We start from the raw sequence: 19,951 nt of genomic DNA, 5'->3' as shown, positions 1-19,951 counted from the left end.
CCATCCCCCAAATGAACAAAAACTCCACTTGCACTGGTGAAGTACAAGGAAAAAAACAAACAGTCACGATAACCCACCTCATGATGCCATGTTCGCTCAATGATGTCACCACTTCGACATCACCACCTTATGCCTTACATCCCCATTTTTGGCACCACCATCCCAGCATCATTCTGCCAAAGCTGAGATCGGAAAGAACACAATGATGACCAACAAAGGACCGTGGACATCAGCAGTGGTGGTCAGGGAGTCTTTTTGATTGATTGATTTCATTTCTATACCGCCCAATAGCTGAAGTTCTCTGGGCGGTTCACAAAAATTAAAACCAGAGTGCAGCATAAAACAATGTAAAACATGAAAGCTTAAAACCACAGCGTAGTAATACAACCAGAATAAAACCTAGCAGTCACGCAGAGATTTAAAATACAGATTTAAAACACCAGAGCTAAAAGATTAGGATGCTAAAATGCTAAAATATTGGGAGAATAAAAAGGTCTTCACCTGGCATCGGAAGGAGTACAATGTAAGCGCCCAGCAAACCTCTTACTTCCTTGATCTTACTTCCCCTCTTAAATGGGGGTGGAAGTAGGGGGTTCTTTCGTCCCAAATAGGCCAGCATTAGCCTTGACTCCCACTCTTGATCAAGGGGCAATTCTTAGATTACCAGGAGTGGTATATCCGTTCACACGCAACTCTTGCTAACATCTGAAGAAAGAGATTGTGGGTACAGCTGGCATTGTTCTTATGCCCCATATGAACCACCCCTTGGGTGGCCACACCACTGCCAGTCATGTAAGAATCAGGTAGGAGATTCCTGTATGCTAAAACCAAAGTCTAATTTAGGTATAGTTAGAGTTCATCTAGGGAGCAACTGTGGGATCCACCCTCCTCCAACTGTAACGTGACGTCCCTGCTTGGAAGGAAGCAAGGAAGGAAGGGCAGACAAGTGACTTCTCCAAGGCCATACCTTATCTCATTGGGAATCTCTTCTTCCTCTTCCTCCTTGTGTTTATTTTTCCAATAAAAGAGCGTCACAGCCACCAAGATAATGCAAGCAATGAGCACAACTGCCCCTGCAGCTGCAGCTCCAGCAATCAGGCCAACGCTCCGAGGGTGGGCTGTGAGGAACACGGAATACATGAGAAGTCTGAGCAGGGAGATGGTGCAGAGCAAGCTCACAGAACCACAGCAGGTTTTCAGCATCAGGAGAGACCAGTGGTATTTCCTAGCTTAATATATATATATCACGTATAATGATCACTCCATCAAACCACCCAATCTATCATCTAGTCTGGGACCACAGGAGACAGCTAGGTCCCCCAAAGATCTGTATTGAGACCAGCTTTGTGTGTTTTTTTCAACTTATCTAGAATTAGGAGTGCGCAGTGAAGTGGCCATGTTTCCTGATGACACCAAATTACGTAGAGTGGTTAAAACAAAAAAAGGGTTGCAAAACTCCAGCAGGATCTCTCCAAAGTGGGTGAATGGGCATTACAATGGGAAATGCAGTTCAATGTAAGCAAGTGTGACTTGATGCACACTGGGGTGAAAAATCCTAACTTCACATATACATTGATGGGATCCAAGCAAGCAGTGACTGATCAAGAAAGAGTTCTTGGTTTTATGATAGATAGCTTGATGAAGATGTTGGCCCTGTATGAACTGCTATGGAAAAGAAAAGGCAAATTCTATGTTGGGCATAATTGGGAAAGTAATCGAAAATAAAACTGCCAATACCATGATGCCCTTATACAAATCTTTGGTGATACTGTGTACAGTTATGGTCACTGCACCTCAAAAAGGATACTGCAAAGCTGGACAAAGTGCAGAAAAAGGCAACTCAAATTATTAAGGGGCTGGAGTAACTCCCCTGTGAGAGAAGGTTACAGTATTTGGGGCTTTTTAGCTTAGAAAAAATGTGAGGAGTGGGGGGTGGGGGGAATGATAGAGGTGTAAAACATTATGCATGGTGTGGAGAAGTAAATAGGGAGAGGTTTTTCTCCCTCTCTCATAATACTGGGACACAGGTTCATCCAATTAAGCTAAATGGCTGGAGATTCAGGACAGATAAAAAGGGAGGACTTCTTCCCAAAGCAGAGTTAAACGATGGAATTCGCTACCACAAAACGTAGTGATGGCCACCTTTAAAGGGGGATTCAATAAATTCATGGAGGATTAGGGATGGTGTAGATGTCTGGTTGGGGCTCGAAGCCCAGCAAGAAATTGCCAGCTTGGGCACTTGGGCGTGTGCCGAGTTGGGCAAGTGTGCGGGCGCCCGCTCCCTCAGCGAGCTACCTGTTGCTGCCACCACTGTAGCAGGGACGTGAGTGGGAGAACGGAGGTCCTCTCCTCTCCTTCTCCCCCAACCCCTGCTACAGTAGCGGCAGGGACAGGCAGATCATTTTTACGTAAGTGTAAGAGACTTACATAAAACAACCAGCCTGTCCCCATCACTGCTGTTGCCGCTGTAGCACAGACAAGAGGGGAAGTGTCACTGACTGCTCGCCAAGCCCTCCAGGGCTCACATAGCCCAGCAACAGCGACTCACGCGTGGCCACGCTCGGCAGGCGCAAGTGAGTCCATCCAGCCCTATGGAGGATAAGGCTATTACTGGCTACTAGTCCTGGTGGCTATATGCTACCTTCAGTATCAGAGGCAGCATGTCTAGGTACACCAGTTGCTGGGGAACACAACTGGGAGGGGGCTTATTGTGTTCGTGTCTTATTGCGGGCTTCCCATAGGCTTCTGGTTGGACACTCCAGAATGCTGGTCAAGATAGACCTTTGGTCCAATCCAGCATGGCTCGCCTTCTGTCTTTACATTAACCCACCTGTTTTACAATCATCTGTTCCAGTATCTAATTGCTTTCAACTTCCATTATAGAGAGCCAGTGTGGTGTAGTTGCTAGAGTGTTGGACTGGGAGCCAGGAGATCCGGGTTCTAGTCCCCACTCAGCCATGGAAGCTCACTGGGTGACTTTAGGCCACTCACAGACTCTCAGCCCAACCTACCTCACAGGGTTGTTGTTGTGAGGATAAAATGGAGAGGAGGAGGATTATGTACGCCGCCTTGGGTTTCTTAAAGAGGAAAAATGGCAGGATATAAATATAATAAGTAAGTAAATAATTTGCGCTTGAAATATCTCTATTTTGCAGAGCCAGTAGAGCTCTTATTTGCGACTGCAAACTCCCACGTATACAGAGGGGTTTCATGAATTACAGAGGGTGCACTTCTTGTTTTCTTATGGGACTCAAAAATCTCATGCATAGTGGGAGTAGGGAATCCCAGGAAGAGGGTAACCTGTGGCTTATAGATCTTACTGCAACCAAGATCGATAAGAGCTAATTTTTTACATTACAGTAACGACTGGCAAAAAGTGGAGTCACCCATTCCTCCGCTTTTCTCTTGTCTGTATAATGAATGAATTAGCTTAGGGGATCTCTACAACTCAAGTTTATTGCACATTCATGGTTGCTCATTCACTGCATTGTGCAGGTCCATTACATGTTGTCGTCGTTGTCCAGTCATTATTCCACTATTTCCTCCCACCTATCCCGTGTTTTCCTCAAACAGATAAACGGGGGTATTTTTCCAGATATGTGCAACTGGAGAGCCATGTCCTCACCATGTATTTCTCCCCTAGCATGAATGAAGCGCTGAGTGTGGTTATGATGTCGAAGGTGGTAATGAAAGTCTGATAGGCGTTCGGCCTTCCTGCTCCTGTGCCATTCTGGCTCCTTGCCATTTTCAGCCTGCCTGTTCAAAGCAGAGCGGCGGAGCGGCAGTGCATGGTGGGGGGCGGCAGAGCAGAGGAGCAGCAGAGGGACTGAGTGGCAAGGACTGGCCAAAAGCATGGAAGAGGGATGTGGGCCCGGGGGGGGGCTGTCTGCGTGTCAGTCCCCATCCACCACTAAGGTGCAAGGGGAGGGAAAGGGGCAGGAACCCAAGGGCAAGTATTGCTGAACCTGGAGCGTGTGTAATGCCTCTTCACAGAAACATAACGGCCATCTACAGAGAAGGAAGCGCGTGTAAAGGGAATCAGTTGTGATCCTGCATTTAAAACGGAAGCGGAAAGCCCTGTTTTAAATGCAGGATTTTAGGCTGGGTTAGAAATCCCCTTACTATGTGGGGAGGAGGGGAGGCAACACACTCCTCCTGCAGGAAATAATACCCTGTTTGCATCCCACATGTATGTTCAGGGACGGCCTTAGGTGTGGGCAAGTGGAGTGTTCCCCTGGGCATCAAGATGAAAGGGGTGCCCTGATGAGCTTGGTGGTTCAGACACCATTGAATGTAATGTCTGCAGACAGCCAGGGCAAAACAGAAAGGGATAAGTGTCTTTAAGCCTTCTCTCCCCTCCGCCCACCCCAATTCTACATGTTGTTCGGGTACTAAATACAAAAATGAATTTCCTGCAACACTGAGCTTCTATCCATAAGCTTTAAAGTATTTTCTTTCTCAGTTTCCAGTTTGATGTCATTTGTTCTAGATAAAACCAACAGAACAGGGCTGTATTTAGACAATAAGAAATTAGATTTAATTATACAAGTCACTATAACTGACTTACGTGCAATCACTTGAACTTCAAGAGAACAGGTGCTGCTTCCAATGGCATTAGTAGCCACGCACTGATACTGTCCCGATGATGCAGTGCTAATATTGCGCAGAATGACTGTACCCTGAACTTGATCTAGATGAGAGGGGAGGAAAAAGATCTAAATTATATTAGGGTGTGTGTGTGAGGGGAGACAGCCATTCCACCACAACCTTGAAAAGGCAAATCCAGTAAATTCTTGCAAGACTCTTAAGAGATAAATTAGAAAATAACCTACAGATGAAAGCATCAGACACAGATAAGCTTAGGGTTTAAGGAGCTTACAGAGGACATTTTCTTCTTAAAGAATATTATGTTTTATGTACGTGAAAGCTTAGGACCAAGTGAACAAGGCAAGGGAAGTAGCAAGAACCTTCAAAATCTAACTGTTGCTCTAACAAGTAACTTGAGCACAGTTGTCAACTACTCGGCTTTTCTTTTATTTATCATTTCAGAAAAGAAAACATTTTTAGGTCCTGCCTCAAGAACTATTCTTGAATTTCGGAGGTCTAAACAAAGATGGGGTTGTTCAGTGTTCTGCACAGCTCCTTGTCCTTCTACCTATGGCTAACATAAGCTGAGGGAGTTTTGCAAATAAAGAAATACATGTACATCTGAGCAATTTCTAAGGTGATATGCTTAGCAGGGGAAGAGCTAGTTGACTGGATATAACTCTCAGTTGGGTCCAGTCAACATATCCATCAATCAGAGCTCATGGGGAAACTTGAAGGGCTTTGCAGGTAATGTCTCCAGAAGGAGCACCTCAACTCTCTGCCATGCCAAGATGCCTGGCACAAGGCTTTGCTCTGACCCAGACTCCTTTCAAAAGTATTCTAGCTGATTATGGGTCCCCAGTCAGCTGGATACCCCTCTACCATATACATAATATATTATGCAGTGAGGAAATCTTTCAAAACAAAAGACAAGCTATAACCCTAGGCTAGACCTCTTCTCCATGATGTGATAGCTCTCCAACTGCTAAGAGTTATTGGCTCAGGATGGGGGAGAATTTCATTCGCTTCATTTTTTGATGCAAACATTTTAAATTTTAAAATTCCATCCCTGTGCTCAGAATGGAACAACGGATATGCAGTTCACTCCACATTTCTACAAACTGTTCTGCACCCTATTTTGCACCACCCTGCAGTACTTAGAACATAGTTTAAGAGGTGACCCAAGAGCTCTGTGTTTTTTCCCTGTCTTTTTTTTTTCCTTTACCATTTAAAGCTATTTGCAGCAGCTACGAAGTGTGGCAGCTGTCACATGGGATAAAAATTCTTACTAAAAATGACATGCTGTCATTTGCCTAGGTAATTGTATGGTGGGGGGGAAACAATGGCTTTCACCATGTACCTATGGGGCATCCATTTTTTCCCCATGCAATGGACTTCTGAGATTATCAGGAACAATTGTTTGTATAATTGTATGGGGTCGGGGAAAATGGCTGCCCACATTGGTGCATGGTTGAAGCCATCACTTTTTCCATGCAATTAACCTGGAAGTAAAAGCAAGTCAGGACATGTTGCCTCTTCCTGGGCATTTTTAGAAAGAAATTTTTTATCATGTGCAGCAGCCAGTGTGCTTTGTAGCTTCTGCAAGTAGCTTTATGCTGTTAATTATTCATTTAATTTCATTTTTATATTGCCCAACAGATGAAGCTCTCTGGGCAGTTCACTGTTAAAGAAAGCGGGGAGCAGGGAGAAGAGCTCTCAGCCACCTCATATGTATTATCTTGTTTTTAATTAAGTTCCAGAGTTTGGTTAAACCATGCAGAGTTTTAAGGATTTTTCCTTTAAAAACCATATGGAAATGGGACAGGATGGAATTTCATTTGGGGCAGCATGGGAGGGAACGGACTTAGGGCACAATCCTATGCATGTTTAGATGGAAGAAAGTCCTACAACTCCCAGCATTCCCCAGCCAGCTATGCTGGGAGTTGTAGGACTTTCTTCTGTCTAAACATGCATAGGATTGCACCCTTAGTCTATTTGTCCATACCTATTATTGAATGGAAACATTCAAACATATGACTTCCGCCACACATGCACACCACTGTCCCCACTAGAACAGCCACTCCACACTTTTGTATGCTTCAGTAGGCTCCAAGGAGATTAGAGATTCTCACTTTATACAGAGAGAGTAGAAGGGTCAGTTGCAAGGAGAAAGGACTAGGTGCAAAAAATAACCAGGAGCTGGAGACATTCAGGAGAGGAGAGAGGCAAACATCAAGTCAAATGGGAGTTCATTTGAAAATAAGGGGTGTCAGGGGAAAACAAGGGAATGGACATATTTGAGGGTATTAAATTGTGTTGGGGAAGGGTGATATCACATTCCATCCAAAAGCACTTCTGTCTCACCATTCCTTTGCTAATGTCTTACCTCCCCCCATGATACAAGACATACATATACATTATAAATGATCCTAAATGCTTTCACTCCTATACAGTACTCAACAAACACCCATATTCATGACTAGTTCTGGTGTGGTAGCCACTGCCCAACCAGACCTTGAACCCCTCAGAGGTAGTTGTTTGATAGACAACATGGACAGAGCTTGGGTGGTCTTACTTTTAGTATATGTCTGTAAATGGCTGGAGAGCCCCACTTGAAGCAGTGTGCTGAAGATTTATTTAATTACTTATCCTATGTTTATACTGTGTGCTTAGGATAACTCGATACAAGGCAGCTAACAAAGATGGAAACTAATGAAACATCACATAAACAATAAAACAAAATTAAATTCCCAATATAACAAAATTACATGAAACGGCACAGATATAAAGTCATCTTCAAGTTCAACGCATATAGAGTTCCAAGTGGGCCACTAGCCATGACTGTCTCTACTGGTAGTACCAGCAGCTTGCAATCAGTGATCGCAATGACTAGCACACCCAAGTTGCTCATGAAAATGGGCTTTGGCAGAGGAGTTGATTATGGACCCATGTGTGAAGAAGCTTGAACTCCTACTTCTGAACTATCTGTCCATGTGAACATTAGTTGTTCCCACCTGATGAGTCTCAGACAGTGTGTGGACATCCTAGAGCTGTTCTGCTTTCTAGGGGGGGGAGTAGTAGTAGTGATTATACTAAACAAAGGCACCCTGGGAAGCAGCAAAGTAGGGCTTCTATTTAGTATAGTAAATTCAACTACTTCTTTCCTAGAAAGCAGAACAACTCTGGGATGTCTGCTCATTGTCTGAGGCTCATCAGATGGGTACAACAGGCCAGGCATTTTTGGTCATGGCAGGCTTTGCGGGGGTAACACACCCCCGCCCCCGGAAGCCCACTTGGCTACATCATCGCTCACTTTTCTTCACTTGATGAAGACAGTTTTGGTTTTCTTCAGAAGACTTTTACCGATGGTGTAAGCTGCCTGCTGCTTAGGAATTTTGGTTGCTGCTGGCGTGCCTTTACCATTTTTGCTTTATTTGTGTGTATGTTTTCAGGTTTGGGGATTGTTGCAATTGCTTGTTAGCTGCTTTAATTTTCATTTAAAAGAAGCATCAGTTATTTATTTTTAAAATAAATAAAGCTAAAACATCCTTATATGACTGCAGTGAACATGGTTCTTCCTTGTTGGAAAACACAGGGAATATACTAAGAGTGAGTCTAAGTGGTGTGTGTCTGTGTTCATGAAGACTTTTGCCCCTGAAAAATCTCCCTGCTTTTGACAATAGTGGGGGGAAGGGTACAAACAAGGGGTCAAAGCATTTACCCATTTAGAGTAAAGACAGGAAGCATAGCCCTCAGACTGAATTGGCTTTGTGACATCACCATATAGCCAAATCTTATTGACTACATCATGTTGTGATGTCAACACCCTGACTACCTGAATCCTGATTGCCTGGGATCACTATTGGAAAGAAAATGATGCTGTTTAGAATATATCAGCTATCAAGAGGGGTACGTGAACAGCAGCAGACACGAAGAAAGGCGATGTTTGGGTAATGCATCTCTTTTGCACCAAAAATGATTGCCTGTTAACATTCAGCACAATCCTAAAATATATACTGTATCTGAAGAGGGCATGAATGAATGAATGAAGGTTGAATTTGGGCATCACATTGATCAGATGATTGGTTTGCCACATGATTTTTCATGTGCTAATTTTTCAGAGCAAGCCAACATTTCACCATTCCACCAATGACCAACTGCCAGAAACCTCCATAGTAAAACCTAAGCCCATATTGAAAAATCAACGGATGGTTACTTGTGCACTAATCACATCACAACTTCATCCATGTGCTGAAATTCACCCTGCACAATTTGCAAATCACTTGCAGAGTCTGTGAACTAGCCTTTACTCAGGGACTAGTCCGGCAACAGCAGCAGCAACACAAGAGACAAATGGCTCATTAGTTCTGATCTCTGATGGACACGCAACATGCATGCCTAACCAAAGGATGGCTAAGCCGCATGCTGCCTTGCAAGCCAACTAAGGCACAGTTTCAGACCTGCCCTTGTGGTCTGCCTCTCCTGCACTGCTGCCTGCTCCCAGGCTCAATATTCTAGAAACGAAAGGACACTATGGCATACTGTAGTGTACACTGCAGTGGCAGTATCTCATGCTTTCAACTTGGCTGCTGGCAAATTTGCCCAAAAGGTTGGTTATCACTGCTTTTAAAAAATACTACTAATAATACCGGAATTAGAAATTCCACTAGAGGGCACCCTAGTGCTCTACAGGCTCAATTGCATCAGTATACTGAACATGGCATTTCCCCCCTACTCATTTGAATTGAGTTTTTGCATGTATATCAGATAGGGATGTATGAAAAATTTGTTTCAGCTCATTTTTGATCGAAATTTACCGAGTTTGCTCTTTCCGAACCAAACATGGACTCAGATGCAATCTACAGTCGAAGTCCATACATTCCCAAGCTTGCAATGTGATTCATGGTCCCCCCAAAAATGTGTTCAACAGCATGGGTACATTTGAAAAATGCATGAAAAATGTGTACTTTTGAAAAATGCACACAAATAAGCTTTAAACAATGGGAGAAGAATGCATACATTTCAAAGATGTCTACAACTGATATACAGTTGGAAAAATACACACGAAAAGACACATGGATTTTCATGTGCAAAGAAAAAACACAAAGCTCACACTCTGATATGAACTTGAGTTGGAACGAACTTTGAGATGGCATTCAAAGAACTTCAGCAAATCTGAGTTTTGCTGATTCGCACATCCCTAATATCATCATAACATTAAACATTTTCCTCCTCTCCATGACCTCCTTGGATCGGGGCGGGGCGGGGGATTGGTTAAATGTAAGTAATCAGGCAGCAAACTGTGCAGGTTGTAGCCTCTGTGCCAGCAGAACAAGCAATGCAAAATTTAAACCACCGACCAGAGAATGGGGTGAAGGACGCAATGATCACCTTGTGTGGCTGTTGGAGGCAGCTTGGGAGCACTGTCCACTCTTTCCCAATGGTAGGTTGGCCGAGGGATGCCTTCTTCTGAATTGCAGGTCAGTGTGATGTCACTGCCAATGTTCAAAGAGCCCTGAATTCTGCAGACCGGGGCAGAGGGAGGAACTACAATGAGAGAAGACGGCAAAGTGACAGACAGATCAGGAGCTGCGTTCAGTGATGGAGCATTTCTTTCTTTCTTTCTACACTCTTGAGACCTGTATGGACTGTAGGCCACAGAGTATAGACAGTTTTTTAAGACGTAAAAAGACAGGCAGAGAAGGCAAAAGATACAGATGGCATAAGGCTGATAGAGAAGCAACAGGCAAGGTCATCTGCTAAGGCTGTTGTAGCTAGCGAGTTAGCTCAGTCATAGCTGCTGACTTAATTGTGGCCATTTTCGATGAGTGTCCTCTACAGGGAAGAACAACAGCTGCAGCTCCCCACCAGCTAACACAAAAATATCATTAAAACTCTTTGCTTCAAGCCAAATTCTGTTCTTTGGATGATGGGAGGGGTAATGTTATTCCCTATGCAGAAAGGTAGCACTACTAGTGGCTAAAGTAGGTACCAAATACAAACTCCTTTAGGGAAGTTGGACCATACATATACATTCGATTTTCAATTTCATATCTCTTTTCCTTGCACGTGTATTGTTCCACAAGTACTACTGCTGCAAACTGTATTGTAATTACTGCCAGGCTGAACTTTCAAAATTCTGAAGGTTTGGCCTGAATTTGATGGGGAAAGAGTGAGATGAAACTGCCTTCCTCCTTTTCACATTTTCAGGGAGAGGTAAATACTGATGATCAGGAGGAAACTCACTGGTGTTCCCTCCTCACTGTCACCAGCCACCATATTTGATTCCCCATAATGCCCCAGAAAGCTACATCACAATGTAACATTGTTCTGTGGTGCCTTCTGGGGAAAAATGGTGGACCACATGCTTGGCTGTCATTTTAGGAAATTGTTACTCAGCCTCATGCATGAAAGGATTTTGTGCCAATGAAGCCTCCCTAGCCACTGACTGAGCTGTTATGTCAGATAATGTTCACAAACATTTCCACCTATTGGGAAACTGAAATCCACAATAAAGGAAGTTTGTGAATAGGCTAGCTTCTGTGAGGTAAGTGAATATTGGTTTTTTTTTGGGGGGGGACACACAGGGAGAGCTGTGTGAGCAGACACAAAAATGGAAGACCATAAAGCTGAATGAAAAGAGTTTGCCAGAGACAGAGATGGTGAGGGAGAGAGAGCTCAGAAGCAGGATTGCTGAAAGAAACAGCAGAATGTGTTGCTGAAAAAAAAGAGGAAGAACTTGACAACTAACCAAGGGAAGGAAAAAGGGAGCAGACATACTTTAGGAATAAATGAAGATTCAAGAAGCAATTGGTGGTGGAAGCAATTGGAGGCAAAAAGGGGCTCCCAAGAAGAAAGTATGACTCATTTTAGACCTGAGAAAACAAGGGGCCATGAGGTGCTGGAAGAAAGGAAGCTGTAAGGTGTCAGGGTATGTGTGTCTCGAACTGAAGTTCCAGAGCCTTAGCTCCTGTGTCACTAGTACTCTGTTATGGATGTAAGCCTGGTAAACTGAGCTCTGAGTTTCAAGGGCACCATCTAGACAGCAGAATCAGTCAGCTGACCCCCAAAGACCAATCCCAACACACCAAGCCCTTTCAAACCTGGGTGTCTGAGCAATTTTCCTATACTGTGAGGAGTCTGCCTATGCCTTGATCCTTTTCTCCTGATTGCTGTCTTGGATCATGACCCCTACCTAACGTGATTTTTTGCCTCTTACCCCTCAGATCCTGATCTGCCTTCCATGGAACTCAACCTTGCCTAGTTTGGACCATGCCCTGTCTCCATCCCCTGAACTAACCACTGGCTCCCCAGGGCCTTCACACCTGACAGCCCAGGGCAGACCCCTGGTGAGGGATGTCAGGAGCAGCTTTGGAAGCTAAGTGACTATGAGCCAGATAGGTTTGCCTGGTCCACATGCTGATAAAGATCCTTTGCCTAAAGGTGACAGAGGCAGACAAGAAAAACACCAGCCAGATGCAGCTTTTCTTGTAGCTATAAACTATGATGAGACAAGGTGAAATTCTCCCTTCTCTTCAAGGTTGCATATAATTGTACTACTAACTAGAGTAGGAGTGCAGAACCTCAGGCCTGTAGGTCTCCGGGGTTCTCCAGATGCCCACACCCCCTTGCCCCTGGCCCCACCCTCTTTCCTCCAACCACCATTCATTTAGTGGTTTTACAGCTTTTGCATTGTTTGTCCCCATTTTAAAAGGCTGAAATGTATCTCCTAAGATACAGTTACTGGCACGAAGAGCTTTAAGCTAAAATATAATGGTATTTTTGGTAACTGTGTCCTGCCCCATTTTGCCTTTGGCCCTGTCTTCCTCTGAAATGTGCCCCCAAGTTCTCTGAAACTGAATTTGGCCCTTAGGCTGAAACAGTTTCAAACACCCCGGAACTAGAGTTTTCCAAGGCTTGTTACAGCATGTCAAGGGAGGAGAGAGTTCCTTATAGGTGTGGCTCATCTTGTTTTCAGGCTTATATCTTTGGCCTCTGTTGCCAATCTCAATTCCCACAGTCTGAAGCTAGTCCGGATTCTGGAACTCCCATAGCCCAATGTTCTGTCCCTTCTGTGCCTTGGCTTGTTCCTTGAAACTTCCCGTTTCAAGGAACAAAGGGATAATGGTCTCCTGTGTCAGGGTTTTCTAGGATTACATGGGCTGGGCGACAGATATACTACATTTCTTCATGTTGAGTAACTAGGCATGACTAAATGCATCACCTGAAGTGCCATGGTGTTGTTGTTTTTTATTGGTAATAGCTGCCGTGGGGGTGGATTTTTGTTAAGACTGATGCGTGCAGGGAAGAGGCAGTTAATAATTTCCTCCCTACAGTCCCAGTGAAAATCACCTGCCCTGCTTTGTGGCAGCTATAAGGCCCAGAAGGAAAGCTCCTATAGTCACCTGTAGAAACTTGCCTTCTCGTGCCATGGACAGGGGGATTTTTGTCAGAGATGTGGTGGGGAGGCTTCCCATATGCCACAAATGTGGCAAAATATAGCCTGTTAACAGTATTAACATGGCACACCATCCATGTCTAGTTTGGCCCTATGGCCACTCAAGGGTTGTTGAGCGGCCAGTGATTGGCAAATAAGAACTGGGAAAGGGATGGAGGAGAGTTAGAAGTGAAAGTGTAGAATCTCCTCTCTTGTTCCTCACCTCTGGCAATTGCAGGGATCGTCTTCTCACATATAGATCTGGTTCACATGTAAAGGCAGCATTCAGCGGCCAATTGTGGTTTATTCTTAGATTACGTTTGGGTTGAATAACCCAAAATGTATGGGATCGGACATCACGTTAACAACTGGGGTGTTCATAGGCTGTTTCTGCAAAACTGGAAGTGGCTTGCACACAGCACGCATACCCACAAATGGTGGCTTAATTAATTCAAGATTTGCCACTGATTGCTGCCGTTAACAGGCAAACAGCCCCATAACCTCTTCTTGAGCATTTTTGGTCTATTGATGAGGCACTGTGCACAGTACCACCATTTACTGGATGCAAGACTAGTGTCAACAACAAGCGGGGCCTTTTCAGTAGTTACCTCAATATTGTGGAACATTCTTGAGACTGCATATTACTGGTGTACAGTCTGTCTGTTGTGTTAAAACTTTAATGTGTGGTTTTTAACTGTGTTAATTGTGTTGTTCTTGTTATATTAGATGTTTTATGTTGTAAAATGCTTTGAAAATCAAAGTTAAGATGTACATAAAGTTAGTAAATAAATAAATTAAGATAAAAATGTATTGTTCCAACAACCTAACAGGGCAGACCTACTCACTCCCATCTAAAAACATGAATAGCTCATCCTTATTTTGTTCATCTGCCATAGGTTGCCCCTCCAAAGCACATACCCAACACGTTGAGCCCAATGACTCCAATATTCCGCCCTCCTCGGTCTGGTAGGTTGTTGACCAAACATTGGTAAGTCCCAGTATCCGAAAGCTGGGTGTTGTTGATGAAGATGGAGGCACTGGTGGTTGGCATTGTCTTTTCAAACCCCACTCGCCCATGAAACTGGGGTGCACCGCCAAAAATCTGACCGCCCTGGTAAAAAATAACCTGGAAAACAAAGACATGACACTGCCTCAAGCAAAGTAAAGGTTACAATATGGGCTTGTTCACTCATTATGCACAAGTTTCAATGCCCTGTGGTTTTAGTGCAATTAAAAAACAACAATTGTTTGCAGAGCCTAGGATAAACCGTATGGAGTGCCTGGTTCCTTACTATGCACTCCATGTCTACTTTTGCTACCATGGAGAAATACACAGTAGATTTAAATGATATAGGGAAAACTACAACGAAGCGCCCCTAAAGGGAAGAGTCAGACCTAGTTTGTTTTATCTTTCTTTCCTCTTGGAAGCAGACAGAAAGAGGCTTATAAGCAGGGGTGCTTCCAAATATCCCCTCCCCTGGCCACAAGTTAATTGCTTGCTGGATTTTGGAGTTCTATATTACCAGGTTTTGTTCCCAAAGTAGATCCAATGAATTATGAATCCTCCACTCTTCCATTTTTTTTTCAAATTTTGTACAGAGCATTGAACACTGGCAGCTTGTTGTAATCGCTAATTAAGTATTACAAATAAATGAATAAAAATAAGCCATTCCTTCACATCTCCCCGCACACTGCCCTGACAATAATGTTGTGCATATGTACACCATTGGTGGGGGGAAGCAGCCTTGATGAAGGATGGGGGAGAAAATCTTTTGGTTCACATTTTAGTACCATCAAACCTAATTTGCACTTACTGAAATACGCTGTTAACTTGAATGGAATTACCCTTTAGTTTTGGCACTTCTCTGAATTTTGTGATGCAGTCCTCCGTTTTTTAAAAAAAAGTGTACAAAAAGACATATATTAGGGGAAATTGCTTAGAAAATATGTGTGTGGACTTCTTTACAAAAAATTGCAAACGGATAAGGAAATGGGACAGAACAAATTTGCGCTTGAACAAATCTGAATATTGCAGAGAGCAAAACAGACATATTCATCCATCTTGATGCATTAGCATGAACGATTTGTATGTACAATTGCATCAAAATTCGTTTTGTGTGGTTCTTTTGTGTTGTTTTGTTGTGTGCATGAATCATCATAAGAGATGGAGGAGAAATTCTTTCGGTTTGCATTTTAATGCAAACTCATCTAATTTCACATTTTTGAACCAGTTCATGAATACAACTCAGTTATCCTTCAAAATTTGCACTTCTCTGAATTTTGCAGTGGAGTTCTCCAATCAAAAAATGCATACAAAAATGCATATATAAAGGAAAACTTTAAAAATGTCTTATATTAGGATGCTTTCAACATGTGCATATGAGGCACAATTGCATGTATTAGGAGAAATGAACACAAAAATACATATGAATTTCCATGAAAAGTTTTTTTTAAAAAAAGACAACATTTGTGATGAACCAAACTTGAGACTAGAAAAATGAGAAACAGAGAGAAACTGAAATTAACAGATTTGTCATGACTAGTCAGTGTACGTTTTGATAAAACACTGATAAAACACCTCAAAAACAAAGAACAGCAATTTTCACACTGAAAACACGAATTCAAGTCTATTTAAATTAGTTTTTAGCTATTTATTTATTTACAATATTTATGTACTACTCCATATCTAGAACAGATTTCAGAGCAGCGAACACAAAAAATAAGAGGAAAAGAATAAAAAGATTAAAATACCACATTAAAATTATATTTTTTTAAAAAACACACTGCCAATAAAAATATTAACTGGTCAATTAGGGAATGCCTCCTGGAACAGTGCTGCTTTCAGGAGACGCCAGAAAGAATGCTGTGTTGGTTGGTGCCTGCCTGACCTCCAGGGGCAGGGAATTCCAAAGAAAGGGGGCCACCATGCTGAAGGCTCTTCTCCTGATGGGCTCCAATCAGGCCATGGGGCCATGTGGAACCATCAGGAGCAAGCCCTCTGATGACCTCAGTGACCAGGCAGGTCAGTAAGGGAGAAGGCGCTCTCTCTTGTATCCTGGTCCCAAGTTGTACAGGCTTTGTACACTAGTACTAAAACCTTAAACCTGGCCAGGTAGCGAATAGGCAGCCAGTACAGTTCCCTCAGCAAAGCTGTTACATGCTGGAAAGGGGCCGCTCCCGACAACAGCTGAGCTCCTGTGTTCTGCACTAGCTCCAGCTTCTGGAGCAGCCTTAAGGGCAGCCCCACATAAAGTGCACTGTAGTAATCCAGTCTTGAGGTTACTAGCACCTGTGCCACTGTGGCCATGCTATTCCTATCCAGGAGAGGCCGTAGCTGGCGAACCAGCCAAAGCTGGCAAAAGGCATTCCAAGCTGCCATGGACACTTGGGCTTCCAGCAACAGTGATGGCTCTAGGAGTACCCCCAGACTATGAACCTGATCTTTCAGGGGGAGTGCAACCCCATCCAGAACAGGCCATGAGCCTATCTCCCAGACTCGGGAACCACTCACCCACAGGGCTTCCATCTCGCCGGGATTCAGTTTCAGTTTATTGGCCCTCATCCAGCTCATTACTGAGTCTAGGCACTGACTCAGGACTTGCACAGCCTCTCCTGATTCAGATGTCACAGGGAGACAGAGCTGCATGTCATCAGCATACTGATGGCACTTGGCTCCAAATCCCCTAATGACTGCTCCCAGCAGCTTCATATAGATGTTAAATAACGTTGGGGACAAGATGGTTTCTGTGGAACCCCATAGCTCATTTGCCAAGGGACTGAATAATGGTCACCCAACGTTACTCTCTGAAATCAGCCCAGCAAGAAGGACCAGAACTACTATAACACAGTGCCTCTGATACCCATCCCATGGAGTCGATCCAGAAGGATACCATGGTCAATGGTATCAAAAGCCGATGAGAGATGGAGCAAAATTAACACAGTTGCACTCCCCTTGTCCCTCTCCCGATAAACGTCATCTATCAGGTCAACCAAGGCTGATTCAGTCCCATAACCAGGATGAAGCCCAGACTGGAATGGGTCTAGATAATCAGCATCCTCCAAGAGTGCCTGCAGTCGTTCTACCACTACCTCCTCCAGAATCTCCCCTAAAAAGGAGATATTTACAACTGGGCAGTAGTTGTCTAATACCATTGGGTCCAGAGTGGGCTTCTTCAGGAATGGTCCCACTACTGCCTCCTTAAGAACAGCAGGGACCACCCCTTGCTGAAGGGAAGCATTCACCTGGACCCACCCAATCATACTCCCTCGGCTAGCTTTTATTAGCCAAGAGAGGCAAGGATCGAGAGGACATGTGGTCAGTCGCATTGCTGCAAGCACCTTGTCCATGTCATCAGGCCGCAACAACTGAAACTGATCCCACAAAATTGGGCAGATGGGCATGAGACACCTCGACAACCGCTCTAACAACAGCATTAAGTTTGCTGCGGAAACAAGCGATTTTGTCCTCAAAGTGTGATGCAAAAAGGTCACAATGAGTCCTTGACGGGACCAGGGCCCTATTCGCTGAGGACGATGTTAACAGCCCCCGGACCACCTGAAAGAGCTCTGCTGGACAGCTACTTGAGGATGCAATGGAGGCAGCAAAGTAAGCCTTCTTTGCTGCCCGCACCACCACACAATAGGAATGATTATGTGCTCTAGAGCATGCTTGGTTCATCTTTGCCTCAAGACCTGTGCCATTTGTGCTCTAGCCCAGTGGTCCCCAACATTTTTTGCACCAGGGACCGGTCTCGTGGAAGACAATTTTTCCACAGACCAGGGGAGGGGGTGGTTTCACGGGCAGACTTCCGAACACTGGGATGCAAATGGCGTTCCTGTTCTTTGCACTAATAGTCTACATAAAGATTTGCGTAGCCTATAACTTGAAGAACAGGGATGCAAATGGCATCCGCTACGCAGACGCCATTTGCGTCCCAGCGGCCGGAGGTCCGCCAGCAGCTGGAGCTGGCTGGCAGCTCCGCGGACTCGCCATGGAGCAGAGCCAGCCAGGGCCAGCGAGGATTCCGGGGAGGAGGAATGGATTGCCTCCCCCCCCCCCGCAGACCCCCATGGACCCAAGGTAAGGGGATTTTGCACACCCCTACTGTGGCCCGGTTCCTAACAGGCCACAGACCGGTACTGGTCCACGGCCCGGGAGTTGGGGACCCCTGCTCTAGCCAACATCCAGCCTGCTTCATTGTCTGTAGCTCCCCAGTATACCAGGGAGAAGAATGGGCTCCACAGAACGGGAGAGGGCACTCAGATGCAATCAAGTCAATGGCCCTCTGCATCTCACTGTGCCAAAGTTCATTAGTTGATTGTTCATTAGTTATCCAGTATGATACTGCAGTGTAGGAAATGTAGTCCAATATAGAACAAATGCCTTTGGGGAAAATGGTGCCGAAAGAAAAAAGTACAATTCATACCCACATGTAATGGCTGTTCCAGAGTAATAGTGTACATTTGATTTTAAAATACTGAAAAATAAAACAAATTAATTGCCTATAAAATGTGGGACCCTTTCTTCCTTTTTATCTGAAATTTGGCAAGTCTGCTGCAATTAAAAAAGAAACACGGATCCAGCCCATTCTCTCTCTCCCTCCCCCTCCCTGTAACCTTTCTTCGACCTGTACAAGCTGTTCCACTTCTCCAGCAGAAAGAAATGGAAACCAATTGATTTTTATTTGGAATTCATTAATTTGATTTTCCATCAGTAGAGTGTATGATGCCATGTGGATGGAAAACATCGAAGTTACAGGACCCAGAAAATTGGCTGGGTCTCCCATAGAAAGCAATGGAAACAGAAACAAATGGGAATAGTGAAAATGAATAAACTAGTTCCAAATCGGTTATGAAACAGAATGAAAAACAAATGAATGGATAATGAGACAAATGAAACTTTGAGCAATGAAAACAAATGGAGTACCTAAATGATTTTTCCCACTTGCACATCCTATTTCGGAGGTACGCCCTTTCACCAATCAGCATTGTAGTATATGCAGTGATTTGGTTACCATCTCAAGGGAGTAATAACTGAATACACATGGTCTCTCATCTCCTTAGCAATAACCAAGGGTCTGTCAGGCACCACAAGGCTGAAGCCAGAACTCCATGGGTCAGATCCCATGCCACTACTTATTTATTGTAAAAAAAACCCTCCATGGCTCAGCTCCCTTGTCTGCTGCCCTCCCTCAATCTGTGGAACTCATTGTTGAGCTTCTGTGCTTCCATGTCTGCCTGCCTGCCTACACTAAGTACTTGGCAATGCTTTGGACTCAAGAACCTGTAAGGGCCACTTCTGATGCTACTTCCCCCCTTCTTTTGTTCCTATAATGGCCGGAAGAAAGCAGGCAGAAGATATGCAAATATATGAACGTTTGCCAAACACAAATGGTTGGATGTGATTCTGAGAAACACAAGGTAGGGATTCATGTTTGACCATTCACACATTATAAAGGTAAGCGTTTGCAGCTATTGTCTGGCTGTTTTCAACTTTTCAGAACATAAATGTGAAAAACACAATAATGGAAGCAGCCCTAAACCAAGCACAGAAACCAAGAAGAAACAGAAGCAAGCTGATCTGTGTTTCCACAGAGAGGTTAGTAGTACCTGTTCCGGTTGGTTGGCATTGGAGAGTGGAGTGACCATCCAGATGACATTAAGTTTTGTGAGCGCAGCACTGGTGGTGAAGCCACAGGGCAGGACTGCTGTCTGGCCCCGAGCAACTTCAACACTCTTTGAATTCATGAACACTTCCAGGGGACTCACAAGACCTTTAAAGAAAAAGGGAAAAAAGGACTCTGATGACATACTTCACTCACCTGGGAGACCATTTTGCACCCTGGGCCTGTAGTGATATACTTAGTACAGGGACAAATGTGAACAACAGCTTCCCATCTTCCCTGCTGAGATACTACACATCCTCTC

General features: G+C 44.2%; 1 protein-coding gene across 2 annotated transcripts in view; it reads right to left on the bottom strand.

Moving 5' to 3' along the window:
* Nucleotides 1–19,951, bottom strand: part of IGSF11 (immunoglobulin superfamily member 11) — a 292,196-nt gene that overhangs the window by 2,721 nt on the left and 269,524 nt on the right. For both annotated transcript variants that reach the window (XM_084843044.1, XM_084843045.1), the window contains 5 exons: nucleotides 19,634–19,797; nucleotides 13,943–14,150; nucleotides 9,979–10,134; nucleotides 4,568–4,690; nucleotides 968–1,118 (listed from right to left, as the gene is read on the bottom strand). In XM_084843044.1, the coding sequence (XP_084699170.1) occupies nucleotides 968–1,118; nucleotides 4,568–4,690; nucleotides 9,979–10,134; nucleotides 13,943–14,150; nucleotides 19,634–19,797 (802 nt within the window). The remainder of the gene's footprint in view (nucleotides 1–967; nucleotides 1,119–4,567; nucleotides 4,691–9,978; nucleotides 10,135–13,942; nucleotides 14,151–19,633; nucleotides 19,798–19,951) is intronic.

This window comes from Heloderma suspectum, chromosome 3, assembly GCF_057233095.1.
Source record: "Heloderma suspectum isolate Gila_16-S chromosome 3, 16-S_ref, whole genome shotgun sequence".
In the NCBI taxonomy this organism is placed as follows: Eukaryota; Metazoa; Chordata; class Lepidosauria; order Squamata; family Helodermatidae; genus Heloderma; species Heloderma suspectum.
Note: the sequence above shows the minus strand (reverse complement) of the source record. Positions and strands in the feature narration are given on the sequence as shown.